General features: G+C 48.8%; 2 protein-coding genes across 7 annotated transcripts in view; both read right to left on the bottom strand.

Moving 5' to 3' along the window:
• Positions 1–23,897, bottom strand: part of LOC107138814 (UDP-glucuronosyltransferase 1-2) — a 107,436-nt gene that overhangs the window by 21,139 nt on the left and 62,400 nt on the right. For 2 of the 6 annotated variants that reach the window (XM_048808768.1, XM_015481595.2), the window contains one exon: positions 18,709–19,666. The exons of 2 other annotated variants lie outside the window; for them this stretch is intronic. In XM_048808768.1, the coding sequence (XP_048664725.1) occupies positions 18,709–19,635 (927 nt within the window). In that variant the 5' untranslated portion in view covers positions 19,636–19,666. Of the gene's footprint in view, positions 1–53; positions 958–18,708; positions 19,667–23,897 lie in introns of those variants that run through there. 2 more of the 6 variants (XM_048808769.1, XM_015481600.2) reach the window with 2 other exon arrangements.
• Positions 5,252–6,809, bottom strand: LOC107138815 (UDP-glucuronosyltransferase 1-2-like). The gene has a single exon (XM_048808772.1). It carries the CDS (start codon positions 6,728–6,730, stop codon positions 5,735–5,737), a length of 996 nt encoding a protein of 331 aa, XP_048664729.1. The 5' UTR covers positions 6,731–6,809; the 3' UTR covers positions 5,252–5,734.

The following is a 23,897-nucleotide window of genomic DNA, read 5'->3' as shown; positions in this document are numbered from 1 at the left end:
TTTTTCAAGGAACTCTGCCTGGAGCACGGACTGGTAAAGGCACCAATACAGACCTGAGACAGTGGCTTCCTGTGGACACAGTTTATTCCTCCTATGAAGACCATGTTGGGCATGACAGGCCTGGGGTAGTCCAACACAAAGTCCCCTCTGAACAGCCACACCGATGCATGGCTGAGAATATCCACCAAGGACACCTCCCTCTGCAAAAGCTCAGAGGCCAGGTTCACATAAGGAATAAAAGCAATATGGCAAAAATACTTCAATGGCAGAGGGTACAGCATGTTCTTGACCCTTTGCAGGAAGGTCATATGGTCTGAATTCATTGTCAGTAACCTAGGAATATATGAGGAAGGATTGGGGCACTGTGTGCCCTCAAAGTCAAACTCACAAGGGATGAATCGCAGAAAAAACACAGCAGGAATATCCAGATACTTAGCCAACACAGCCCCACAGGGGAAAACGGGATCTGTCAAGACCACATCAAAGGAACTGGAATTCAGATGACTGATAAGGGTCTTGTTATGCAGAATCGCTGCACAGGAACTGAGATAGAGCGCAGATACATTCTTCAAAACTTCCACTGATTTTACAAATATCTTCACATAATGCTGATGTTCAAATGCCCCTAAAAGGCTCTGCACTAATAGGTTATGGTATTCTTCTTGTGTATATGAGATGGCATAAGTTTCCAAGGAGAAAAAGTCTTCTTTCTTGAAGTGAATATTCACCTCTGGAGCCAGAACCACGGTGTGGTGGCCTCGGGCATGGAGCTCCCGCACAACGTCCCGCATGCTCAGCCAGTGGCTGCCCTCCATGGGCACCACCAGCACCTTCTTGCCCTCAGCCCTGGGCAACATGCACAGCAAGAAGAACACTGCAAGCCCTCTAAGGGGCCCCTGGAGCCCCACAGCCATCTGCACAGAAGCACACTGCAGGCAACTCTCCACACAAGGCTGTGCAACCTTCAGGATTTATTTGACTTTATTATCTAGTCACATGACCGCCTAGCAGAACCGACTGTCACTGGGGAACAGATTTAACCATTAAGCAATCACAGCATGGTAACTCCATCCTGGCATTCCACGACTGACCTACCCCTTGCCCGCTTCCTGGAAGAACTTCTCTGACCCTGCTGCTCTCTCTTAGGGACATCCTAGTTCACCTCTTGATTTTCAGCCAGTTCCCAGCGGGAGGCTCTGGACGCCCATTACAGTTCATCAGTTCCTCTCTTGGCCACACTCTGTCTGGCTGCCAGTGAGCTCTGAGGAGTGACTGTGGTTGACCCATGTGCAACCTCTCTACCAGCAGTGGCTCCACTGGTGAGTCTTTGAGTTCTCACATGGCATTCCTGACTAGCAGGACACTTAAGAATGGGTCATTGCCAGGCCAGTCTGCCAAAACACAGAGGGGTACCTGGCTTTCTGCTTCGGTGCATTTCCTTCCCAGCACATCACTGTAACTTCAGAGGACACCATCTGAAGCAGTGGTCACCAGGGCAATAATGAGGGATCTTAAGTCAAGATGAGAAGATTTTATTGTGTGGAAGTTTCTGGAAGAACAGTGGAGGGACCACACAAAATAACTCCATAAGCCAGGCCAGCCTTAGCAATGGAATAAAGGGCATTCCGAGAGCATCTTGTCCCCATGGGCTGCTCCTCTCAAGGACAGAGGGAGCCAGAGCCTGCCTGGATCTGACCCTATCTCAATTTCTCCTCCCATGAAGGAAGGCAACAGTCTTCTGCACTCTGTTTAGAGACGATCATGGACACTAAGTAACCTGTCACGTCCTGCACTTGTGATGAGGGCTTCCTCCAGGATCACTGTCAGCCCCACTCCTGATGGACAGAGGCCCAGGAACAGGATGGGTGACATAACTTGTGGAAACTAGCTCAGGTTTCCACATGGACAGAGCCAGTGTGAGGCCAGGGCAGGCTGGAAACCGTGGGCGGGCACAGTTTGCACAGCCACTAGGCTGGCCTTGCCCCACCATGTACGCCCTGTGGCTCAGCTCATGGCTGCCACCTGCTGGTCCCATCTTCCTGGGAACAGTGTGGCAGGCTGTCAGGCATCCTCTCTCCCCCTGCACCTCAGTCTTCCTCCTGAGCCTGCTCCACCATGGAGGGCCAGGCTGAGGCTGCGCTTTGGGAGGGAGTGGCCCCCTTACAGAGCCACACTCAGGATGGGTGGCAACACGGGCACAAGTGTGCATCCCAAAGCTTCCTGGGCACTGCCACCTGCCACCATGCAGGGAGCCAGTGGGTTAACTTCCCTGCAGGCTAGGAATGCAGAGGCCTGGTTCTCCTGTTTCCTCTCCAGAGCAACTTCTCTGCTCTCTTGTTCTGGATCTTTCTTCTTTCCTAGAGAAGTAGCTCTTACTGTCTGTCTTACTAGCCTGCGAAGGAATCCCTCACTTCCCTTCTCTGGAGACCCTTGCACAGTGACCTGGTGTGCAGGGTGAGGTGCTCATCTGCCGTGTTCCCTGCATAAAATCACGAGAGGGCGCAGCTGCTGGCTGAGGAGTCAGACGTGAAGAGTGTCTAGGTGAAGCCAGCTGCTGTATTCCCAGCAAGGGCAGCCACCATGCACGTTTCCAGCCAACACCTAATCAAGGCATGGCTGCCTTGGGACAGTCCATCACCAAGGGTCCTAACCCTGTTGTCATCTATGGATTACATGACAGAAAAGCAAATAGACACGTGAAATAGGTTAGCAACACAGCCAGCTCTTAGTTCTTTGCAGAGCTGTCATGTGGCCTGAACACACTGTCAACTAGAACTGTGTGAGAACAGGCCTGAACCCTTATTGTGTCCTAGAATTCCAGTGTGCATGGAATGACATGCAGATGACTCACAGCAGAAACGTGGGACTCAGCACTGTCTCACGAGCACACATAATTGTTGAAGCCACTTTCAGGGAACAGTCCTGAGATAACCTGTGCAGTTGCTCCCTATGTACTAACATTTCAAGAGTGTCAGAAAGACAGATGACTGGGGTTTTTGGAAAAGAGTTCATTCATTCACAGGCAGAGTGCTCTTGCCTGTGAACTTGCTCACTAGGGAGTTGCTGGGCGGCTTTGCTCCTGAAGCAGTTGGGGGACCTTGGGAGTTGTGAAGCGACAGAAAGGAGCAGGCAGTGTGCCAGTGGAGGTGCATGTGAAATCATGGCTCAGCGCAAGACAGATTGTATGTAGCTACACAATAGATCAAGAGACAGCCCAGAAAGAGATCAGTGGTAGGCAAAGGTCTGGTCTTATCAAGGTCACTCAGAGGTCTTTAAGAGCTCTGGCTAGGTTTAACTGTTGGGAGCAAACTCCAAAATCAGTTTTGATGTACCCTGCATTAGGGCTACTTTGAATGGAAAGTTCTCTTTTTATGGAGTAATAAAGCATTTTACTTAAAAAATATTCAAAATTGAAATTCTATTTTCAAAATGTCTCTGTTCTAAGTGGACACACTGCTATAGGCAGGAGGGCTTCAAGTAGATACTCAGAGTGGGAAAAATGGGGCATTTCCTCTAGTGCTAAGATGAACCTCCCCAGTCCACTTGGGGGAATTCCTCCTTCCTCACCAGGCAAGGAGAGTCACATCCCCAGAAACCAGCAGCCCTCTGAGAAGACTCCAAAATTTCAAAAAGCCCGACACTTCTCCTGCCTAGGGCACTACACACTATTTGGGTTCTGCCTACCTCAGACAGGGGAAAGCATTTGGAAGGGCCCATGCTGTTTTCAAATAACCAAAATTATATTTTTCCCCTCTGATTCCACTCTTCTATCCCCAGATGGAGAAAACACACCTTTCCCATCAAAGGAAATCATTCACCTGGTCCTGATTACCTTTCTGGGGACACCTGATTGCACTCTCTCATCAGGCTTTCTCGACAAATGCAGATCCCTTTCATTCCCTCTTCCCAGCCTGCTGAACACACTCAAGTCCCACTTCAGGCACCACCACCCTGGTGGGACTGCTCTGGAGAAGGAGTCAGGGACTTCATGGGACCACTCTCTCTGCTTTTCGCCTTTACCTGACTCCCAAGCAAGCTATGTGAAGCTAGACTTCTCTAAACACTGCTCCATAGCTTTGCTTTTCTTTTGTTGTCTTTTTCCATCTGGGGGCTGAGAATACTAACTTAAATGCAGGGCAAATCTGTCACTTGTAAGTAACACTATGGTGCAAAACTCACAGGAATTCTCGACCTTAAGGGAAACCAAATTATTTGTGGGCAGTAGTTGTTCGCAGAATAGTACTGATTCAGGAAAGCAAAAGAGGTAAAAGTTTTCAAATGCTTATTCAAAGCAAAAGAAAATGATACTGCAGAAAAGAGACCAATGACATAAACATGGACTTCCAGAGATGCTCTTCCTGGATTTCAGGGGCAAATAGAGGAGGTATAGAAGACCACAGCACAGAGCCTACACTAACGAAATGAGTGGATGACAGGTATGCTCAAGGGAGAAACCAGAACAAAACCTCAGTGGCTTGATGGAGGACAGCCTTTGAGCTTGGAGAAGTACCTGAGTGGAATGTCCAGCTTCCTGCCTGTGGTAGGCAGAAGAGTGGCCCCAAACGGCTGGTCACGTCCTGATCCCTGACACCTGTGAGTATGCTGCATTGCATGGCAAAAGGACTTTGCAGGGAAGATCAAGGGTGTGGATGTGAAAGGACTGTCCTGGAGTACATGGGCAGGCCCACTGTGGTCATGTGGGCTCAAATAACTGAAAGAGGGAGACGTGACCACCAGCACATGGCACACCACATCCAGATGGAAATGAGAAAGGGCCACTGCATTCCAGAATTCAGAAGAAGGAGGAATGTTTTTAACAAGAGGAAACAGTGATGTAAATAGAATAAGCTTACCCTATGTGGGAGGAATAAATCAAGCACATACATTGCATGAATGGGCAGAGCTCTTACATCTAAAGGAAGTAAAAAATTGGAGGTTTTTTGAACAATTCTTTGAAATGTTTTTTAAAAGTTACAATATTTTTGGCAAAAGAAAACAGATGGGCAATACCTAAATAACACAGAAATAGCAATACATACATAGGACCAGGTGGATTATGAGGGATATTACTTAAGATACAACCATATAAACAAAATACAAGACGTAAACCTACATGCATCAGTCTGGCTGCTATGTGTATAAAGCTGCAACTACATATAATTTGAGCAAAACTGTTATATCAGGAAGAAAACTCAGTTATACAAGATATGGATTGAGATTCATGAGTTTATTACACAAAAACAGAAAATGTGCAATTGAAGCATGTTCTAGGAACATTTAAACTCTTTCATCATTTAGCTGCCACTGCAGACATGAGACCAGAGAGCATTTTCAAACTCTCCCTGACAGAGCCAGGCTGCATAGTACAACACACATTAGGTTGCTTCCACTCCACTCACTGCTCAGTGTGCTGTGAGAACCTCTCCATCCCTCCCAGACAAGACCATTTCAAACCATCATGTCAACAATCCCAACCTGCTGGTTGCTGTGCACTTCTACTGAAGACCTGCAAGCAAATCTTCCTATAGGGGTCAGAACATACCTCAATTTCTCTGCTACTGCACAGGAAGGACATGGCACCACCAGGAAGGTACTCCCCAGACAGATGGATAGGTGGGAGTCACATCATTGCCTGTCTGTCAATCATGATACAAACCCCATGCCACACACTCAGCCCCACCAGTGGTCAGTGCAAGCCTTAGGCACATGGGCAATGACACCTTAACAATTAAACTCACTGAAGATGATTAGGAGAAGGAGAGGCAGGAATCTTGGGAGACAACACTGGATAAGTAAGCACTTGAAAGCAAGTTTCTTTTTTCAAGGAACTCTGCCTGGAGCACGGACTGGTAAAGGCACCAATACAGACCTGAGACAGTGGCTTCCTGTGGACACAGTTTATTCCTCCTATGAAGACCATGTTGGGCATGACAGGCCTGGGGTAGTCCAACACAAAGTCCCCTCTGAACAGCCACACCGATGCATGGCTGAGAATATCCACCAAGGACACCTCCCTCTGCAAAAGCTCAGAGGCCAGGTTCACATAAGGAATAAAAGCAATATGGCAAAAATACTTCAATGGCAGAGGGTACAGCATGTTTTTGACCCTTTGCAGGAAGGTCATGTGATCTGAATTCATTGTCAGTAACCTAGGAATATATGAGGAAGGATTGGGGCACTGTGTGCCCTCAAAGTCAAACTCACAAGGGATGAATCGCAGAAAAAACACAGCAGGAATATCCAGATACTTAGCCAACACAGCCCCACAGGGGAAAACGGGATCTGTCAAGACCACATCAAAGGAACTGGAATTCAGATGACTGATAAGGGTCTTGTTATGCAGAATCGCTGCACAGGAACTGAGATAGAGCGCAGATACATTCTTCAAAACTTCCACTGATTTTACAAATATCTTCACATAATGCTGATGTTCAAATGCCCCTAAAAGGCTCTGCACTAATAGGTTATGGTATTCTTCTTGTGTATATGAGATGGCATAAGTTTCCAAGGAGAAAAAGTCTTCTTTCTTGAAGTGAATATTCACCTCTGGAGCCAGAACCACGGTGTGGTGGCCTCGGGCATGGAGCTCCCGCACAACGTCCCGCATGCTCAGCCAGTGGCTGCCCTCCATGGGCACCACCAGCACCTTCTTGCCCTCAGCCCTGGGCAACATGCACAGCAAGAAGAACACTGCAAGCCCTCTAAGGGGCCCCTGGAGCCCCACAGCCATCTGCACAGAAGCACACTGCAGGCAACTCTCCACACAAGGCTGTGCAACCTTCAGGATTTATTTGACTTTATTATCTAGTCACATGACCGCCTAGCAGAACCGACTGTCACTGGGGAACAGATTTAACCATTAAGCAATCACAGCATGGTAACTCCATCCTGGCATTCCACGACTGACCTACCCCTTGCCCGCTTCCTGGAAGAACTTCTCTGACCCTGCTGCTCTCTCTTAGGGACATCCTAGTTCACCTCTTGATTTTCAGCCAGTTCCCAGCGGGAGGCTCTGGACGCCCATTACAGTTCATCAGTTCCTCTCTTGGCCACACTCTGTCTGGCTGCCAGTGAGCTCTGAGGAGTGACTGTGGTTGACCCATGTGCAACCTCTCTACCAGCAGTGGCTCCACTGGTGAGTCTTTGAGTTCTCACATGGCATTCCTGACTAGCAGGACACTTAAGAATGGGTCATTGCCAGGCCAGTCTGCCAAAACACAGAGGGGTACCTGGCTTTCTGCTTCGGTGCATTTCCTTCCCAGCACATCACTGTAACTTCAGAGGACACCATCTGAAGCAGTGGTCACCAGGGCAATAATGAGGGATCTTAAGTCAAGATGAGAAGATTTTATTGTGTGGAAGTTTCTGGAAGAACAGTGGAGGGACCACACAAAATAACTCCATAAGCCAGGCCAGCCTTAGCAATGGAATAAAGGGCATTCCGAGAGCATCTTGTCCCCATGGGCTGCTCCTCTCAAGGACAGAGGGAGCCAGAGCCTGCCTGGATCTGACCCTATCTCAATTTCTCCTCCCATGAAGGAAGGCAACAGTCTTCTGCACTCTGTTTAGAGACGATCATGGACACTAAGTAACCTGTCACGTCCTGCACTTGTGATGAGGGCTTCCTCCAGGATCACTGTCAGCCCCACTCCTGATGGACAGAGGCCCAGGAACAGGATGGGTGACATAACTTGTGGAAACTAGCTCAGGTTTCCACATGGACAGAGCCAGTGTGAGGCCAGGGCAGGCTGGAAACCGTGGGCGGGCACAGTTTGCACAGCCACTAGGCTGGCCTTGCCCCACCATGTACGCCCTGTGGCTCAGCTCATGGCTGCCACCTGCTGGTCCCATCTTCCTGGGAACAGTGTGGCAGGCTGTCAGGCATCCTCTCTCCCCCTGCACCTCAGTCTTCCTCCTGAGCCTGCTCCACCATGGAGGGCCAGGCTGAGGCTGCGCTTTGGGAGGGAGTGGCCCCCTTACAGAGCCACACTCAGGATGGGTGGCAACACGGGCACAAGTGTGCATCCCAAAGCTTCCTGGGCACTGCCACCTGCCACCATGCAGGGAGCCAGTGGGTTAACTTCCCTGCAGGCTAGGAATGCAGAGGCCTGGTTCTCCTGTTTCCTCTCCAGAGCAACTTCTCTGCTCTCTTGTTCTGGATCCTTCTTCTTTCCTAGAGAAGTAGCTCTTACTGTCTGTCTTACTAGCCTGCGAAGGAATCCCTCACTTCCCTTCTCTGGAGACCCTTGCACAGTGACCTGGTGTGCAGGGTGAGGTGCTCATCTGCCGTGTTCCCTGCATAAAATCACGAGAGGGCGCAGCTGCTGGCTGAGGAGTCAGACGTGAAGAGTGTCTAGTGGAGCCAGCTGCTGCTCTATTCTCAGCAAGGGCAGCTGCCGTGCACGTTTCCAGCCAACGCCACGTGCCCTGGCAGGGGCAGCAGGTTCCTGGCTCTGGACCCTTCTCCCACCCTGCACTCAGTATTGTCTCTTCCTTGCCCTCCTTCACTGCAGTGGTGCTGTGGGAGAGACCCCAGGGCCAGGGTGTAGCTGTCCTGCCAGGAGGGCCTCACACAGCCCCTGGGGCAGGTCCTAACACACAGTCTGCCCAGTGGCCCACGGGGTGTCTGCTCTACTCCACTCCTGCCATGAATCCACACTAGAATCCCCACGAGGCCCAAGGAGGGCTGCACCTGTAACATTCTCAATTTGGTGCAAAACTGAGCAATAGATGTGACACAGGCCAAGCAACACCTCACTGCGGTTTCGAACAAAACAAAAGACATCTTCAAATACAGCTAGAAGAATCCCTGGCTTCATGTGACAAAGGCATGGCTCCTTCAGACCAAGGTCCCACAGTGAGGACCAAACACTGTGGCAAATATGAAATGGTGAGATGGAAAGAAACACAGTGAGAGGCCTCGGTAGGCCCCAGAGAGCAGCACGGGTGGGAACTGAAGGGGCAGAGGGCGCACAGGGACAGAAGCCTGCTTCCACTGAGGCACTGCAGGGGCCACACCGAGCCCCTACATCTCTCTCTGAGAGCCCAACTGACCCCACCCCACCAGAGGCATGGAGATGGCAGGGTTTGGGGAGCGTGCCACCCCAGCAAGCAGGCCACTGAGAGGAGGCAGCACGAGGCTGGCCCCTGGGACTGCAAACACAGGACCCAGAACCTGGGGCTTCAAACAGCACCCCTATTCTCTGGGTATCCCGGAAGCTAGAATTACAACCCAGGGGGTCAGCTGGGGTCGCTCCTTATCCCACAAGGCTCTGGGGGGATCCTGCCTGCTGCTTTGAGCAGGTGGGGTCTGCCCAAGGCACTCCTTAGCTTGTACTGTACCCTTCCACCTCCTTGCCTGCTCTTGCCACCTTCCTCCAGCCCCATGTCTTTACGTGGCTTTCCCTTGGTGCCTCCCTGTCCCAGTGGCCAAATGTCCTTCTGTCAAGGACATTGGTCACACTGCATTGGGACCTGCCCTGCTCACCTCCTTCAATCTGACTACTCTGTACAGACCCCATCCCCAGGTAAGGCAACACCCAGAGGCTCTGGGGGTAGGACTACAACATCCTCATGGAGCAAGCTGAGCTTTGCCTGCTCAGCTGGAGCCTGACCTTCATCCTGAGGCCAAGGCAGGCACAGAAGGAGGTGTGGCACAGCCACATTTGTGCTCTTTTAAGTATCCGTTCCCCAAACAGGTGGACAATGATCCTGGGGAGTCGGCACGAACCCAGTGAGTCCTCTTTGAGGCCACTGTGCAGAGGATAGGGCAGGTGTCGGGGTGCAGATGGTCAGGGACACAACCCATGTGAGAGGCAGCAGATGGAGGTGTCCACCAGGGGGCGTGCAGAGCACAGGGCCACAGAGGAGCCTGGGCTGAGAAGGCAGGGCTTCCACACACAACACAATGTGTGGGCCTCCTGACCATCACTATGACTGCTTGCAGATGAAACTCCACGAAGACAGTCTCTACTCTCTGGTTGCCAAAGCCGCATCGGGGATGCCTAGGCTGAGAGGACCTGTTGGGTGGCTGAGAAAGGACCCGGGAAGCTATGAGGTAATGGCACGGTCCATTTGTTGATTGTGGTAGTGTGTGCGCAGGTCCATACAGGTGTTACAAATCACAAGGGCACACTAAAGCGGCACATTTGTAAGCATCACCTCCTAATGTGCCTCAACATAAACTGAGCCCACTCCATGCCATTCCAAGAGAACAAATTTCCTCAGCTGATAAAGACCAGACCTACTGTACAACCACCTACATGAGCCAAGGCACATGAGCAGCAAAAGACCTGCATGTATAATATTCCCTCAAGCTGTGCTCTGGGTTTGGACTTTCAAGTTTCATTTACATGTGTCACAACACAAAATAATCAGCTCAGAGTGAACAGCAAAGAGATTTCCACCTCCTAATGCTTATAAGCCCCAAATGATTCCCGTAAAGGCTGACAAATCCCCCTTTCTTCTGGACAATCTCATGGAGTTTCCACCTCATTTTCTTAAAAGAAACTCAGGTTACCACACAGAGATAGCCATATGCTAACAGGATTACAGTAAGAGCTACTGATGGGAAATTGGATATTTAAGTAGGAAACATCTTTAATTGGGCTAATTCCCATGGATCAATCATTTCCTGTCTCTCCCCAGGGACTACCCCTCATCCAGACTCTCAAGTGTGCAGCAGGTGCGCACACACCCCCAGCCAGGACAGAGCATGGGACCCGGGCCTTGACCACTCAGCACTCCCCACTCTCTGGGCCACAGTGATTGGTTCAGAGGTGGACATGTGACTTAATCAGAACCAATGAGATGCAGGACTTGTACTAGAATCCAGGCAACAGGATTCAGGCCAGAGTCCCTGCCATTCAGCTATCTTGATCCTGGAGGGCTGTCATCTCCACGAAGCAGAGATGAGCAATGGAGAATAATGGGTGCTGGTGATGTGATTTGATCCCTGAAGCAGCAAGTCACTCCTAACAGACACACCAACATTGTTCCACTACGTGAACCAATAAAATCCCTTGAGGCAGAAAGTCTTGCCAAAACTTCATGGTGTCAAGAGTACTGCGGGGTTTGGTGCACTCACGATTTTGATGTTTTTACATTAAAGATACATATGCCCCACAACAGAGCAGCTCCACACTTAAGTACATACACTAGAGAAACCCAGCACGCCTGCATTAGAGTGTAAGAGAATGTTCACTCTACTATTGTCCTCAGCAATCAAAAGCAGAGCACAACACAGTGTCCATCAACATAGAATGGATAAATACAATTGTGGTGTATTCACACCATTCAGTACTGAAAATACACAGACCACAAGCTGCAAGAACACTCATCAACACAAGCCTCTCAAACATAAGGTTGAACAAAGGAAACAAGACAAACAAAATGTATGCTTCTATTTGTACAAAGTGCCAGAACAGGTCAAGTGCATCTGTATTCTTGAGAGCACATACTTAGGGGGAGAACTGGCACCCAGGGCACACGTCTGCTCACTGATAGACTGGAGAGGCTGAAGGTTATGAAACCCAGAGAAGAGTGCCTTCAGGGTCCCTCTGCTGAGTTGCAAAGTTGCGCCCCTGATGATGAGACTCTGTCCAACATGGGCAGCCATCCTGGGACTGGGAGAGCATCTCCTCACAAATACTAGGCTTCTCTGGATTCCTTGGCCCCTTTGTGGGTACTAAAGCTGCTTTGCCTCCTTGTATTCTCACTGCATCAGCTGGTATTGAGCAAAGCCTCCTTCTTCATCAAGGAGTCACAGCCCCAGTTAGACAGGTGCTAGGAGTCCTGCCTTGAGATTGCTGGCTGTCCAATCCTAGTCATTGCTACTGGTGCCTGGTATTCAGGCTCACCATCCTACCATCCTGATGTTTCAGGATCCTCTACTGGTCAGGGAGAGGAAGGAAGCATGGGTGGAGGATGAAGCCACAGGTGTTGGAGCAGGACAGAGCAGCAAAACTGATTCCCCACAGTCACTTAGCACCTCCTTGGGTCCACTTCTCATCTCCACTCCTAGCCTAAGCTTTGAAAACCACAAGAAATCTTGCTTCGCAGCTGGAAAACCATCAGCAACATGGACACCCTCAACTCCCCAGCCTCTGATGAGACTTCAATGGTCATTTGCTTTGATCAAGTGTACTACAGCCAAAGACCCATACAGAGTTTCAAATGATCAGTAAGCTTGGCCACGGCTCTTATGAAATAGATTATGTAACAAGGATGCTTCCTTCAGGGTCATTAGCTCGATCAGTCCAAAGGAAACTATCTGCATATCCCCCATGGTACATGCAACACCCTTCAGGTTATACAAGGCAGCAGCCCCGGTTCTCTTACTGTCCCCACTCTACTTATGCCTCTGTCAGGGACAGCTTCACAGACACACCATCAGTACAGGCACATTGCATTCCACATTTGGGAGGGCTTTGTGTTTTGATTAATACTATCTCTAAGCTGAAATTCTTTATTTTTGAAAAGAAATTCTTTTTTTCCCATTTGACACTGGGACACAAAAAAATATGGCACTGATCAATTGCAGACCTACATGCTCAAGTCATTGATAGGTACCAATGTAATGGTGAACTTGTTCAAGATAGTTGTGTGTTGGGAGCTGCCACATAGGAGCTGAGCGCCCCCTAGCTTTGAGAGATGGAAATGTGGAGACTGGCTTCCCTGACCCAGAAGCAGGTGGATCCCTATCTCTGCTCAACAGGGAACAAAACTTTGGGAGAGAGCATTATCCAATGGGAGTGGGCTGCCCCTTGTAACATTACCCCTCTGCCTTAAATGGTTGGAGTGTTCTTTCAAAGAGCCTCCCCCAACAAAACCAGGGTTCGAGGTGTTCGCCTCTCTCTTTCTTGCCAGCCTTGCTCCCTTGTGTGAGCTGGGTCAGAGGAGCCATCACAGAACCCAAAGAAAAAGGTATTTTCTCTGTCTCTGTGTGATTATTTCGTGCCAGCCCTGTTCACCTAGAGTGACCCTGACTGGTTTAGTTGTGTGTCATGATAGTTGTGACTATTATCTCGAAGCTCTAATTGCAGCAAAGACTTTGGGCTTCCCAGAGCTGTCAATTCACAGTCCTCTCCCTTCAGAGCTTCTCACAGACCTACCAGCCATTTCTCTGTCTTACCACAAGCAATATTACCGGCTTCTCTCCATAACTCAAGGTAACCTCCCCTCTCCCGATTCCCTTCCTTTCTCTGTTTTTTTCTTTTTTTTTTTTTTTGCAGAGCTGGGAATGGAACCAAGGGCCTTGCACATGTTGGGAAACTGCTCTACAGGCCAGCTCCTCCACTCCTCATTTCTGGAAAACCACTTATTCTCCATTACTTTTGCCTAATATGCAGCCGCTAAGAATACATGCAGTGCTGAAGGATAAGGTGTGAGCTACCTCAGTACCAAGTCTCTGAGGAGTATCACTCAAAACACAAGCAAACCAAAGGCAAAACCCTGCTTGAGAGTCCAACACAAAGAGCCAAAACATGAGAGTATTCCTTGCCAGCATAACAGACTGACAAGTAATACTAAGGAAATCCTTCAGGTGGGAAACAAGCAACGTCATTCAGTAGTTTCAACCCACCCACAGGAACATAAAAGCAGCAATAATTGTAATCACTTTACTATAAAAGATAATATGAATGCACATTCCTTCCCCTTTGTTCTCCTAATTCATCTTCCAAACAATTCCAGAACTCAGTCTATTTGTGATTGCAATAGGGGCCCTATAGCATGCATGAGTGTCATAACTTTAGCAATAATGCTACCAAGGAGGCAGGTGAAAGCAAAGACGATTTGGGTTAAGAAATGACAGCAGGGCTAACCATGATCCACAAGAACAAGTGAAGAGAACCAGGAATGATAGATAAGACAGCTGATGTAACAAACTCTGTCAACATGTTCTTGTTCTACTTCTCCAGATTCTTTACAACATGCACATTAATGTAAATAGTAAGACCATGCAAGATAGGTCATCTTAAATCAGTACCATGGGTACTGGCGAGTTAAAATGTTCAGATAAGTGCAAGAACCACTCAGAAAATAACTGCAAAAAATAATGGGAAAATGTCATTAATGGTATTAAGAAGCTATACTAGAACAATATTCACTTAGTGCAAAGAAAGCAGTAGGGAGAAACAGAACAGGGAGTAAAAGAGTGCGGGTGGGTATACATGAAGAAAAGGAAACTGGCAGACATAAACCACTTATATGAATAACAGCATTAAACATAAATGTGTTAAACAACACAACCAAAAGACAAAGCTGGCCATTTGGTAGAAAATGAGATCCAATGATATTCTGTCTTGACAAGACATGTTTGAGATTCAAAACAAAGAAAACATAGATTTTTTAAAAAATACTATATGCATGGTAAAGTAGTAGGGGAAAAGATCCTGAAAAATCAACCATAAAATAGTGGAGTGGCTAATATTTTTTAAAAATAGACTTCTAAACAAAAAAAACACTACTACATGTAAGAGGGCCACTGGGTAATAATAAAAGTCTCCATCCAAGCACAATAATCTAAGCACAAAGCAAGCAGAAGGATAACAGAGCACAGAGGAATTGTTCCACAGCACAATTGAGAACATCCACAAAACCAAAGCTAGTGGAAAAAGTACAAACTTGACCAAACCTTCTGCTAGGGCAGGAAAGAGAAGAAGAAGCCTTCAATAACTCAAATCAGGCCTGAAAGAGGGAATGTTACACCAAGCATACCGAAACAAAAACGTTCTAGAAGTGCTCATCTGATCCATCATTGCCCATAAATTAGACAGCAGATCCTATGGGAAAGTTCTGGGAAGAATCAAACTACTGAGACTGCTCCAAGAAAAAAAGACAAATCTGAATAGGTCTACAGCCACTGTAATGATTGAATACATAATTCTAGAACTTCCCACCAAGAAAAGCCCAGGACCTGACACCTTCACAAGGAAATTCTATCACATATGCAAAGAAAGAACCCCAATTCTTCACAGCCTGTTCTGCATGATGGGAAAATGGGGAGCACCTCCAGCTCGTCCCCCAAGTCCAGGGAAACACTGACACCAACCAGACAAAACCTTCACAACAAGATAAAACTTGCAGTAGCTTTTCTGCAGGCAGATGCAGAAGTCCTGAAAAAAAAAATACTATTGGACTAAATCCAGTAATATGTAAAAAGCACGGTAAGTGGGATTGTCCCAGGAATACAAGGTGGCCTTGACACCTTGAAATCAATTCACTTCCTGTCACTTACCACATCACAGAAGAAAAGAAAGAACATGCCACGTGTTCATCTCAGTAGACAGAGAAAACACATTTGACAAAATGCAACATCACACGTCTGACAGCAATACTCGACAAACTAGGAGTACATGGCCATGTCGTCAACCTAGATGGGGTCTCAGCAGACCTCCAGGCCCACTGCCAGAGCAGACTGCATGCTGTCCTCATCAGATCAGGAACAAGAACAGGAGGACTGCAGGCTCCTTTCAGGGTCGCACTGGAGACTCCACCAAGCAATTAGGCAGCAAAAGAGAAAAAAGCCTGCAGACTTCAAAGGCACTAGCAGAGCCACCTCAATAGGGACACAACTTGACCTCCCACTTACACCTTCAATCTTGCTGAGAATTCAGCAAAAAACTTTGAACAAATGAACACATTCAGCAAGAGTCCAGAGCAATACACAAAAGTCGACTACTTCTCCCTACACCAGCAATGAGCAATCCAAAATTAAAAGAAAGAACACAAGTTGATGTAAAGCACCATCGGAAGGAATGAATTCCTTAGGAATGATTTATATTTATACAAAAAGGACAGAATAGTGTTAAAAGATATTAAAGAAGACATAATTACACAGAAAGACACCCCAGTACATGAATCAGGATATTTACTTATCTTGTTGTGTTAAGATGGCCATATTTCTCAAGGAGACCTACAAATTTAACATGATTCTTATAAAAACTCATGAGGTTCTTTTTAATTGGCAAACAAATCCTAAGAGTCACATACATTAAAGGTCCCAGGATAGCCCAAACAATCTTGAACATGAATGGCAAGTGTGGGAGATTCACACTTCCCAATTACGACCTTACTATAAAGCTAGAGAACTTTAAGGGTGTGATCTTCCTTTCAGGAGCCGATGAAAGTTCTGTACCAGATGGTGGTACACAACGGTGTGTGTACTGATGCCACCAAACTCTACACTTGACAATGGTAAATCTTGGTTATGTGTATTTTATCACAATAAAAAAAATGGCACCAACACCTGGAAGAACAATCTGGTCACACCCCAAAAGTAGAAACATGCAGCGACTGAACAACCCAGAAATTCCACACTTAGCAGCACACCCAACAGAATGGAAAACACATGTCCAAACAAAACCTGCACACAAGTGTTCACGGCTGTTGGCTCCTAGTAGCCAGAACGTGGAAGCAACCCAAACTCCTTCAGCACACAAGCAGATTTAGAAGGGTGGCACACCCATGGCCCTGAAGGTTATGGGCAATAAAAACCTGTGCTCCCCACAGCTGAGCCCGACACCTTACACTGGGGGAAGCCAAACACAAGTGTGCGTTTCCTTTCCTGTGAAGACCTGAAGAAGCAAATCCACGGGTCACAGGGGTCAGGAGCCAAGGAGGAGTGACTAGTGACAGTCAAGGTGCGTCTTGGGGGGCATGCCTGAAAGTGCTTAGGTTGATAGAGTGTGCCCTAATCTGAGAATGTAAAACCAACAAACTATAAACATTAAATGAGTGAATTGCAGGGCCCGTGAATCACTCTCAAAACTTCTTTCTGAATACGTATTTGAAATAAAATGTACTGAGACAACACACCAAGGCACAAGGTATACAACTTTTAAAGCCAACTCTTAGTGGCATTATGTAAACTGTTAGCCAACTTTCTGGGTTTTGCATGTTCATGTCCAGCACTTTGTAAAAACCCGAATGCGTTCCAGCTCTTAGTCACTCTTACATGATAACTTATTAACAGAAACACTGCTGCCAAAACACTCCACGTCTGATAACCTCCAAAAGAACTAGTCATAAAGATAAACTGGGGATGTTGAAAGAAAAGCCAGACTTTACAGACACTGGCCTAAATCATGGACTTTAAAAAGTGCCTGTTAACGATGACTTGCACTTTGGGATTCTGTGCCCCTGGCTTGCCAGGAATCCACCTTGGGCTCAATCAGGACATGCCGAGATGTCAGCCTACAAAAGTGTCTCCTGTAAAGTCTGGTCCTCACATTCGCCTTGATGCAGAGAGTCAATGAAACACACTTGGCATTTATTTATAGTGGACATTCCCAAAGATTGACATTTTTCTCTGCCATTTCCCCCTGGGTGTCGAAAGAGACCCTAATGGAGAACCACAATTGACAAGACTGTGGAACACAAGAGGAAGAACTTCCTGTTGGTATGGAACCAGGCTCCAAGGAAGAGAGGGCCAAAACCACCAGACCCCTGTCCCTCTGCAAAGCACGGTCACATGCTGTGTGTGGCACATGGATCCTCAGCAGCCCTGTGAAGGGCTGAGGCTCACACTATCAGCGCCATTTCCAGAGGGCTTCCCAGTAGCCATGGCCACAGGTCACCTCTAGCTCAGGGCCCAGGGGCAAACAAGAGGACAGAACAGGGAGGATGGTTTTGACCTGCACCTGTCCCTCTGTTTGGATGGGAACATTCCTAAGCCTCTTGCAATGGTTGTGTGACTGTCCCCAGATAACCTAACTGAGCGTGCCTCTTCCTGTTAACACACAACGCAGCAGGTGTTATAGAAGTGTGGAGGGGTCCTTGCGACCTCTTGGAGACTTGCTCTTGGATGAACAATGCATTGAAAAGGAACATTCTGGGATGAAAGACAGGCGGGGGATGATTCCTTACAGAGGGTCACTATGTGTACTTTTTTATTTTTATTTCTGTACTTGGTTCGAACCTGGGGCTCTCAAGCACTGAGCTATATCCCCACCCATTTTTGTGTTTTCATTTTGAGACAGGGACTCCCTACTTTGCTGACGGCCTCACAAAGTTGCTAAGGCTGGCTTTGAACTTGCCATCCTCCTGCCTCAAACTCCAAGTCACTGTGATTACAGGTGTGCCATCACACCCAGGATTGATTACATTTGTGAGAAAGTCTCCCAGATGATTATTTTCCCAGGTTACTCTGGGCCCTACGTCAGGAGGGCATCTACAAACACTGGCCTTAGACCACAACACCTCCCCCACAAAGGCCAGTAAGGATGCAGGGCCACACACAGCTCTGCCACGCATCCTCCACGGTTATGAATATCCCTTTAATACTACAAAACCCCATTTAGCTCTGGCCATTGTACAGAGGCCTCTGGGCAGATGTGGCCCACAGGTCACCTCTAGCTCAGGGCCCAGGGGCAAACCAGAGGACAGAATTGGGAGGATGGTTTTGACCTGCACCTGGGTCAAGCCTTCCCCTCTGTTTGGATGGGAACGTTCCTAAGCCTCCTGCAATGGTTGTGAGACTGTCCCCAGATAACCTAACTGAGCGTGCCTCTTCCTGTGGCCAGGCAAGGCTTCACTCGATTGCCTCCCCCTCACCTGGGCCCCAGGACCTTCCTGTCCTGCTACTCTACACCTGGCCTCCCCTTCCCACCACCATTCCTCTGACAACCCTGCCCAGCGAGACTGAGGGACAGGGACAGAACCTGCCCACAAGACACAGGGCAATCCACGAGGAGCCAAACCACCAACCTGGGACAGGACACCGTGCTTCTTGCAGTTGGTCCCTCCAATGAAGACCATGTTGGGCATGGCTGGCCTGGGGAACTCCAGCACAAAGTCGTACCTCAGCAGCCACACGGGGTCCTTTTGATACAAGGCAGACAGGCGCATTTCTCTCCCGAGCAGGCCTGAGGCGAGCTCCTCGTACTTTGAATACAGACAGTGAAACAGATAGCTCTCCAAGAAGTTAACCAGGAAGTTGGCCACGCGTTGGGGAAACGTCATGTGGGCTGAGAACTGAGTGTAGCACCTGGGGATGTAAGACACGGGGTTCGGGCTTCCGCCCAAAGCATGCTCCAAGGAACACGGGAAGCCCCTGAAGAGGTACACAGAGGGCAGACCCAGGTACTCGGCCAGGATCACACCACAGGGCAAGGCCGGGTCTGTGAAAAGAGCATCGAACTTGCTCCCCTTGAGGAAACTCAGGGTGCCGGAGTCCTGCAGGAGGCTCTGGCAGTTGAGGAAGTACATGTCGATGACAACCATGTTATTCCTGTACTCTGTCTGCGCGGCTGTCAGGAAGGATCTCTCAGCAAAGTGCTGATTCCCAAAAGAGCGGTAGCGGCCCTCCATCTCCTGCTGGCCATAGGGCACCGGGTACACTCTCCTTCTGTAGTGTGTCGATTCCTTCAGAAGCAAATTGATTTCTGGCACCACCACTACGATGTCATGGCCCCGGTCACTGAGACGCTCAACTATGTCCTTCATACTAAGCCAGTGGCTTCCATCCTGAGGGACCACCAGCAGCCTGTCACCTACAACTGTGCCCCAAAGAGCTATGAAGAAAAGCCCTGCAGAAACTCTCTGAACCGTGGGAAGGAGGACAGACCTCCCAGGAGAAGCAAAGGGACAACAGTGAAGTCTCTGTGAGCCCTGACCCCCGGGGCTCCCAGCCATTCTCCCTCAGCCAACCGGTGGCTTTCACAGACTGCCTGCTTCTCCCTTGCTCTGAATCCTGCCTTTGAAACAAAAGCAGTCAAATTAATATTTAACCATACGTAATCAAACAGCTAACTCACACACTCACAAGCCTGCCAGCCATCACCTGAGCGTCTAGCCTTTCTTGAATCTTTTTCCCTCTCTAAGAGGGCCACCTGGAGAGAGTTCTGTGGGCCTGTGGCCCTCTGACCTCAGCTGCGTCCCCAGTCGTCCCCAGGGAGGAAGACCTGTCCATGCTCTCCCCCTCTCTTGACAACTTTTCTCAGATCAGAAAGGAAACATTAGTTGAACAGATGACAAATCCAAGGTTGCAAACAACACAGTAGCACCGCCCCCTGCCCTGACATTCAGCTCCTCACAGGGATTGCTGGAGATAAGGTGCACTGCCGGAAGCCAAGCTGCACTACACGTGCCTCAGGTGAGCCTGTGCTGCTGGGGGTTTTCTTTTATATGCAGCCCAAAATAGCCCTGAGGGATGGATGCTCTAAGAACATCTCCACTGAAGTGCAGCTGAGCACAGGTCCCGGGAGCAGCCGGCCCAGGCCAGCTGGCCTGGGTGCTTCCCTCTCAGCCGCCACATCTACTTAGGGGAGGTTGCATCAGGATCTCTCCCAGGCCTGATGCAAGAGTTATCTGAGATAATTCTTCTGTGTGCCAGAGGACAGGTCCCACAGAGGCCCTCCTAGGGCTGTGATCAGGCATCTGGTCTCAATACGACATGAACTGAGGGCCTTTCCGGTGGCCCAAGTAGCTCTGCAAAATTCTCAATCAATAGAAGATCTTGGCTTGCCTTAGGGAAGAGGGGGAAGTACAGGAAGAGGAGAAGAGACAGAAGAGCAGGTAGAAAAATAGACAAGGGGGAAAATGTGGAAATATAAATGGTGGCAGGATAGCACTTGGAAGTTTGTCACCCAACAAGTTGAAACAAACAAACCAAAAACTGGAGGCTTACAGCATACCAGAGAAAGGGTGGCCTGCACAATAGAGATGTATTGTCACCCAGCTCTGGAGGCTGGACATCTGAGACCAACATTACAACACAGTTTGCCCCTTCTCAGTCTGGAATGGAGAATCTATGTGGACATCTCCCTGAGCCTATGGGGACTGCTAGCAGTCTTTGGTGTACTTGGCTTTCTGGAAGCATCACTTGACCTCTGCCTATATCTTCACCTGCTCTTCCATGTGTGTGTCTCTGTGCCCAAATTTTCCTATTTTTATAAGGACACCAGTCTATCGGGTCAGGAACCACAGCAACAGCCTAATTTTGACTAATTCCATCTGCAATGACTCTATGTCCAAATAAGGTCACATTCTGAGGGGCTATGTGTCAGGACTTCAACATATCTTGTAGGGGGAGGCAATTCAACCCACAACACCCACCCGCCATCTCCTGCAGTCCAAACACAGAAGGCAGGTGTGCCCATCCTTCTACAGGTGAGAACCCGCGGCTTGCTACCCATGCAAAGGGCACCTCTTACTCCTGAGCTTCACAAGAAGACACAAAATTGGCTACTTCTAGATCTGCTTTTTGCTCCTGGACTTCTTTACTCTTGATAAATGACAATGCCAATTAAAACCAACCTGTGTAAGGAACTTAATTTGCTTTTCATTTACAATTCTAGAACTGGGCAGTACCTCACTTTATAAAAGAGGAGTGTCCTGACAAGCTGAGCCCAGGAGGTTGTATAGACAGAATAAAAAACAAGGAGAACACAAACAGAACAGAGCCAGAGTGGTGTTCTCAGTCCGGCCTCCTCAAAAAGGCTCAGGGTGAAGAAACTCCCTTCTCACACTCGAACACAGGCTCCTTCCTCTGCTCTCCCTTGCCCTCCTGGTTTCTGGGGAGGAGATGTGGAACTCCAGCACGAGCCTCACCACCGTGCGTTGGCAACTTAGAGCTTGCCAAACGAATGGCCTTCTGTGCCTTTCACTTAATGCACCCTCCACAATAACTGAGGACCCCCAAAGCCTTGGTGCATGTGGGTCATGTCTGTGCATGGGAACGACGGCAGAGATTAAACTGACCCAGTGTTAAATACTTCCTCAGCGTATTTAACAGCGTGATCACTCCCTTCTTTTCAGGGCTCCTCGGGGCCTTTAACCTGACCTTCCCTCATTATGAAACAGCCCAGCGACACTCCCAAGCCCCTTCCCTCCTTCACCAACCAACCTATTGCTTATTTGCTGTATTTATGTAAAATAATCACTTTTTTGAAAAATAACTACATCTCCCCTAACATACAGAAGTAGAAGAGGGGGACATTCGGTTACGTCCTCACAGGCCCTTTAAAGCCCGGCCTCAGAATGCCAGCTGTACTGCCCTGTCTCCTCCTTCAGTCACTCTGCTGCAGTGTCACACACAGGCTCTATGGCACCCTCAGGAGAAGGTGAGCACAGAAGCAGCAATGTCTCAGTGCTATTCTGACTAGCATTCCACTCTACACTCCCACCACATGGGACGCAGAGATTGACAGGGTTCCTACACTTTGAGAACCTCTGGTGTAGATTAGGGTTGGAAGAAGTCTACTATAAAGGCTCAAATAGAACACCTTTTAGGTTTCCAGGCCATCCTGTCTCTTTGGTGATGACTCAGCCCTGCCATTGTGGCAGGAGTGCCACCGCAGATGATAGTAACAGATGGGCTGGACGTGTTCCAGTAACATCAAGCCATGGGCTAGAGTCGGCCTGTGGCTATCGTTTGCCAATCCCTGCTCGAGAAGATGATGATGACCGAGATAGCAACTCCACGTCCACACAGCGTGATCACTCCCTTCTTTTCAGGGCTGCTCGGGGCCTTTAACCTGACCTTCCCTCATTATGAAACAGCCCAGCGACACTCCCAAGCCCCTTCCCTCCTTCACCAACCAACCTATTGCTTATTTACTGCCCTTCTCCTCCTTCACCCACCGCCCTATTGCTTATTTACTGCTCGTCTCTCCATTCGTGGGAGCGCCTTAAGGGCAGGGACAAAGTTTGCTTTGTTCTCTGCTCATCTCCAGCGTCCACAGCAATGTCTGGCATACAGTAGGCTCACCATAAATCTTTGCTGAATGAATACATGAGCATTGGGTGGGACTGTCTGCCTCAATCTCACACCCCGTGTTCATTCTTCATTGAACTCAAGAGGATTCCCTCGTGAACCAGGAATGGGCCAAGACCACATGCTCCTATTCAAGGAGTCGGTCCCTCCTCTGGAGCACATGCCCAAGGGAAAGCCAACCCTCCCCTTACATGCTCTAGGTCAGCATAGAGCACTCCTGGGGCGAGAGGTGCAGCGAGCTACCCTCACTGGAACCAATCCTGCTACACCAGCAGGACGTCCACAGGTCAGGTCATTCTGACCCCAGTAGAGTCATGCTGAGCTCAGGACTCCAGGGCTGCATCCCACGGGACTGTCCGCACTTCACATATCCACAACTCTGTATGACCTGCTACACACCAGAGGTACCCATACTCACTTCCTGTCCTCAGTCCTTTACTAGAAAATCACACAGACCAAGGAAATGGCCGGGGACTGGATTACCAGCAAGGGTATTCCACAGGATGCAGATGAACAGCCAGATGAAGCAGCAGCTTCTGGGGTGGGTGAAGGGGGACAGGATTCCCATGCTCCTCCCGCAGTGCCGCAGCCTCCCTGCCTTCGGCCACCTGAATCTCTCTGCATCTGACCTTGTTGTGTTTCCTGCAGGCTTCCTTCTGCAATAGGCATGAGTGATTGAATCTCTGGCCATTGGTGACCAGCTCACCCTTCAGCCCCTTTCTCCTCTCTTCCCTCTAATCACCTGCTTGGTTCCCCTGGCACTGACCCCCGCTCGCAGGCTTTACAAAATCTCGCATCAGCTAGACCCAGCTGTGGTTAAAGGGGCTTATTATGGACAACAACTCCCTCTACCTTTATCCTCCCACCACTTAGGAAATTATAAGGGTTTTCGGTGCTCTTCGTAGGAAATGGGAAGAAATAACAAAGATTCATTTCTCATTATATACCACAGTGTCACAACAGGTAATCTGTGGCTTGCCTTCAGGAAATTAAGACTGGAGAAGTCTGAGTCTACTCAGCATGTGGTGGCAGCCCTGGAGTAAGAGTCAAAAAGCCTGGTGTCTGCTTCTGCTCTGGCCACCCATCAACCAGTGGACAATTCATATGACTTGCAATTTCTCAATGCAGTCCAAGGGTCAGGGGTTCACATTTGTTCTGCCTGTTTATGGCGCTGCTGAGA

The sequence above is a fragment of the Marmota marmota genome, unplaced genomic scaffold (genome assembly GCF_001458135.2).
Source record: "Marmota marmota marmota unplaced genomic scaffold, marMar, whole genome shotgun sequence".
NCBI lineage: Eukaryota > Metazoa > Chordata > Mammalia > Rodentia > Sciuridae > Marmota > Marmota marmota.
This window is presented reverse-complemented; position numbering and strand designations above follow the sequence as displayed.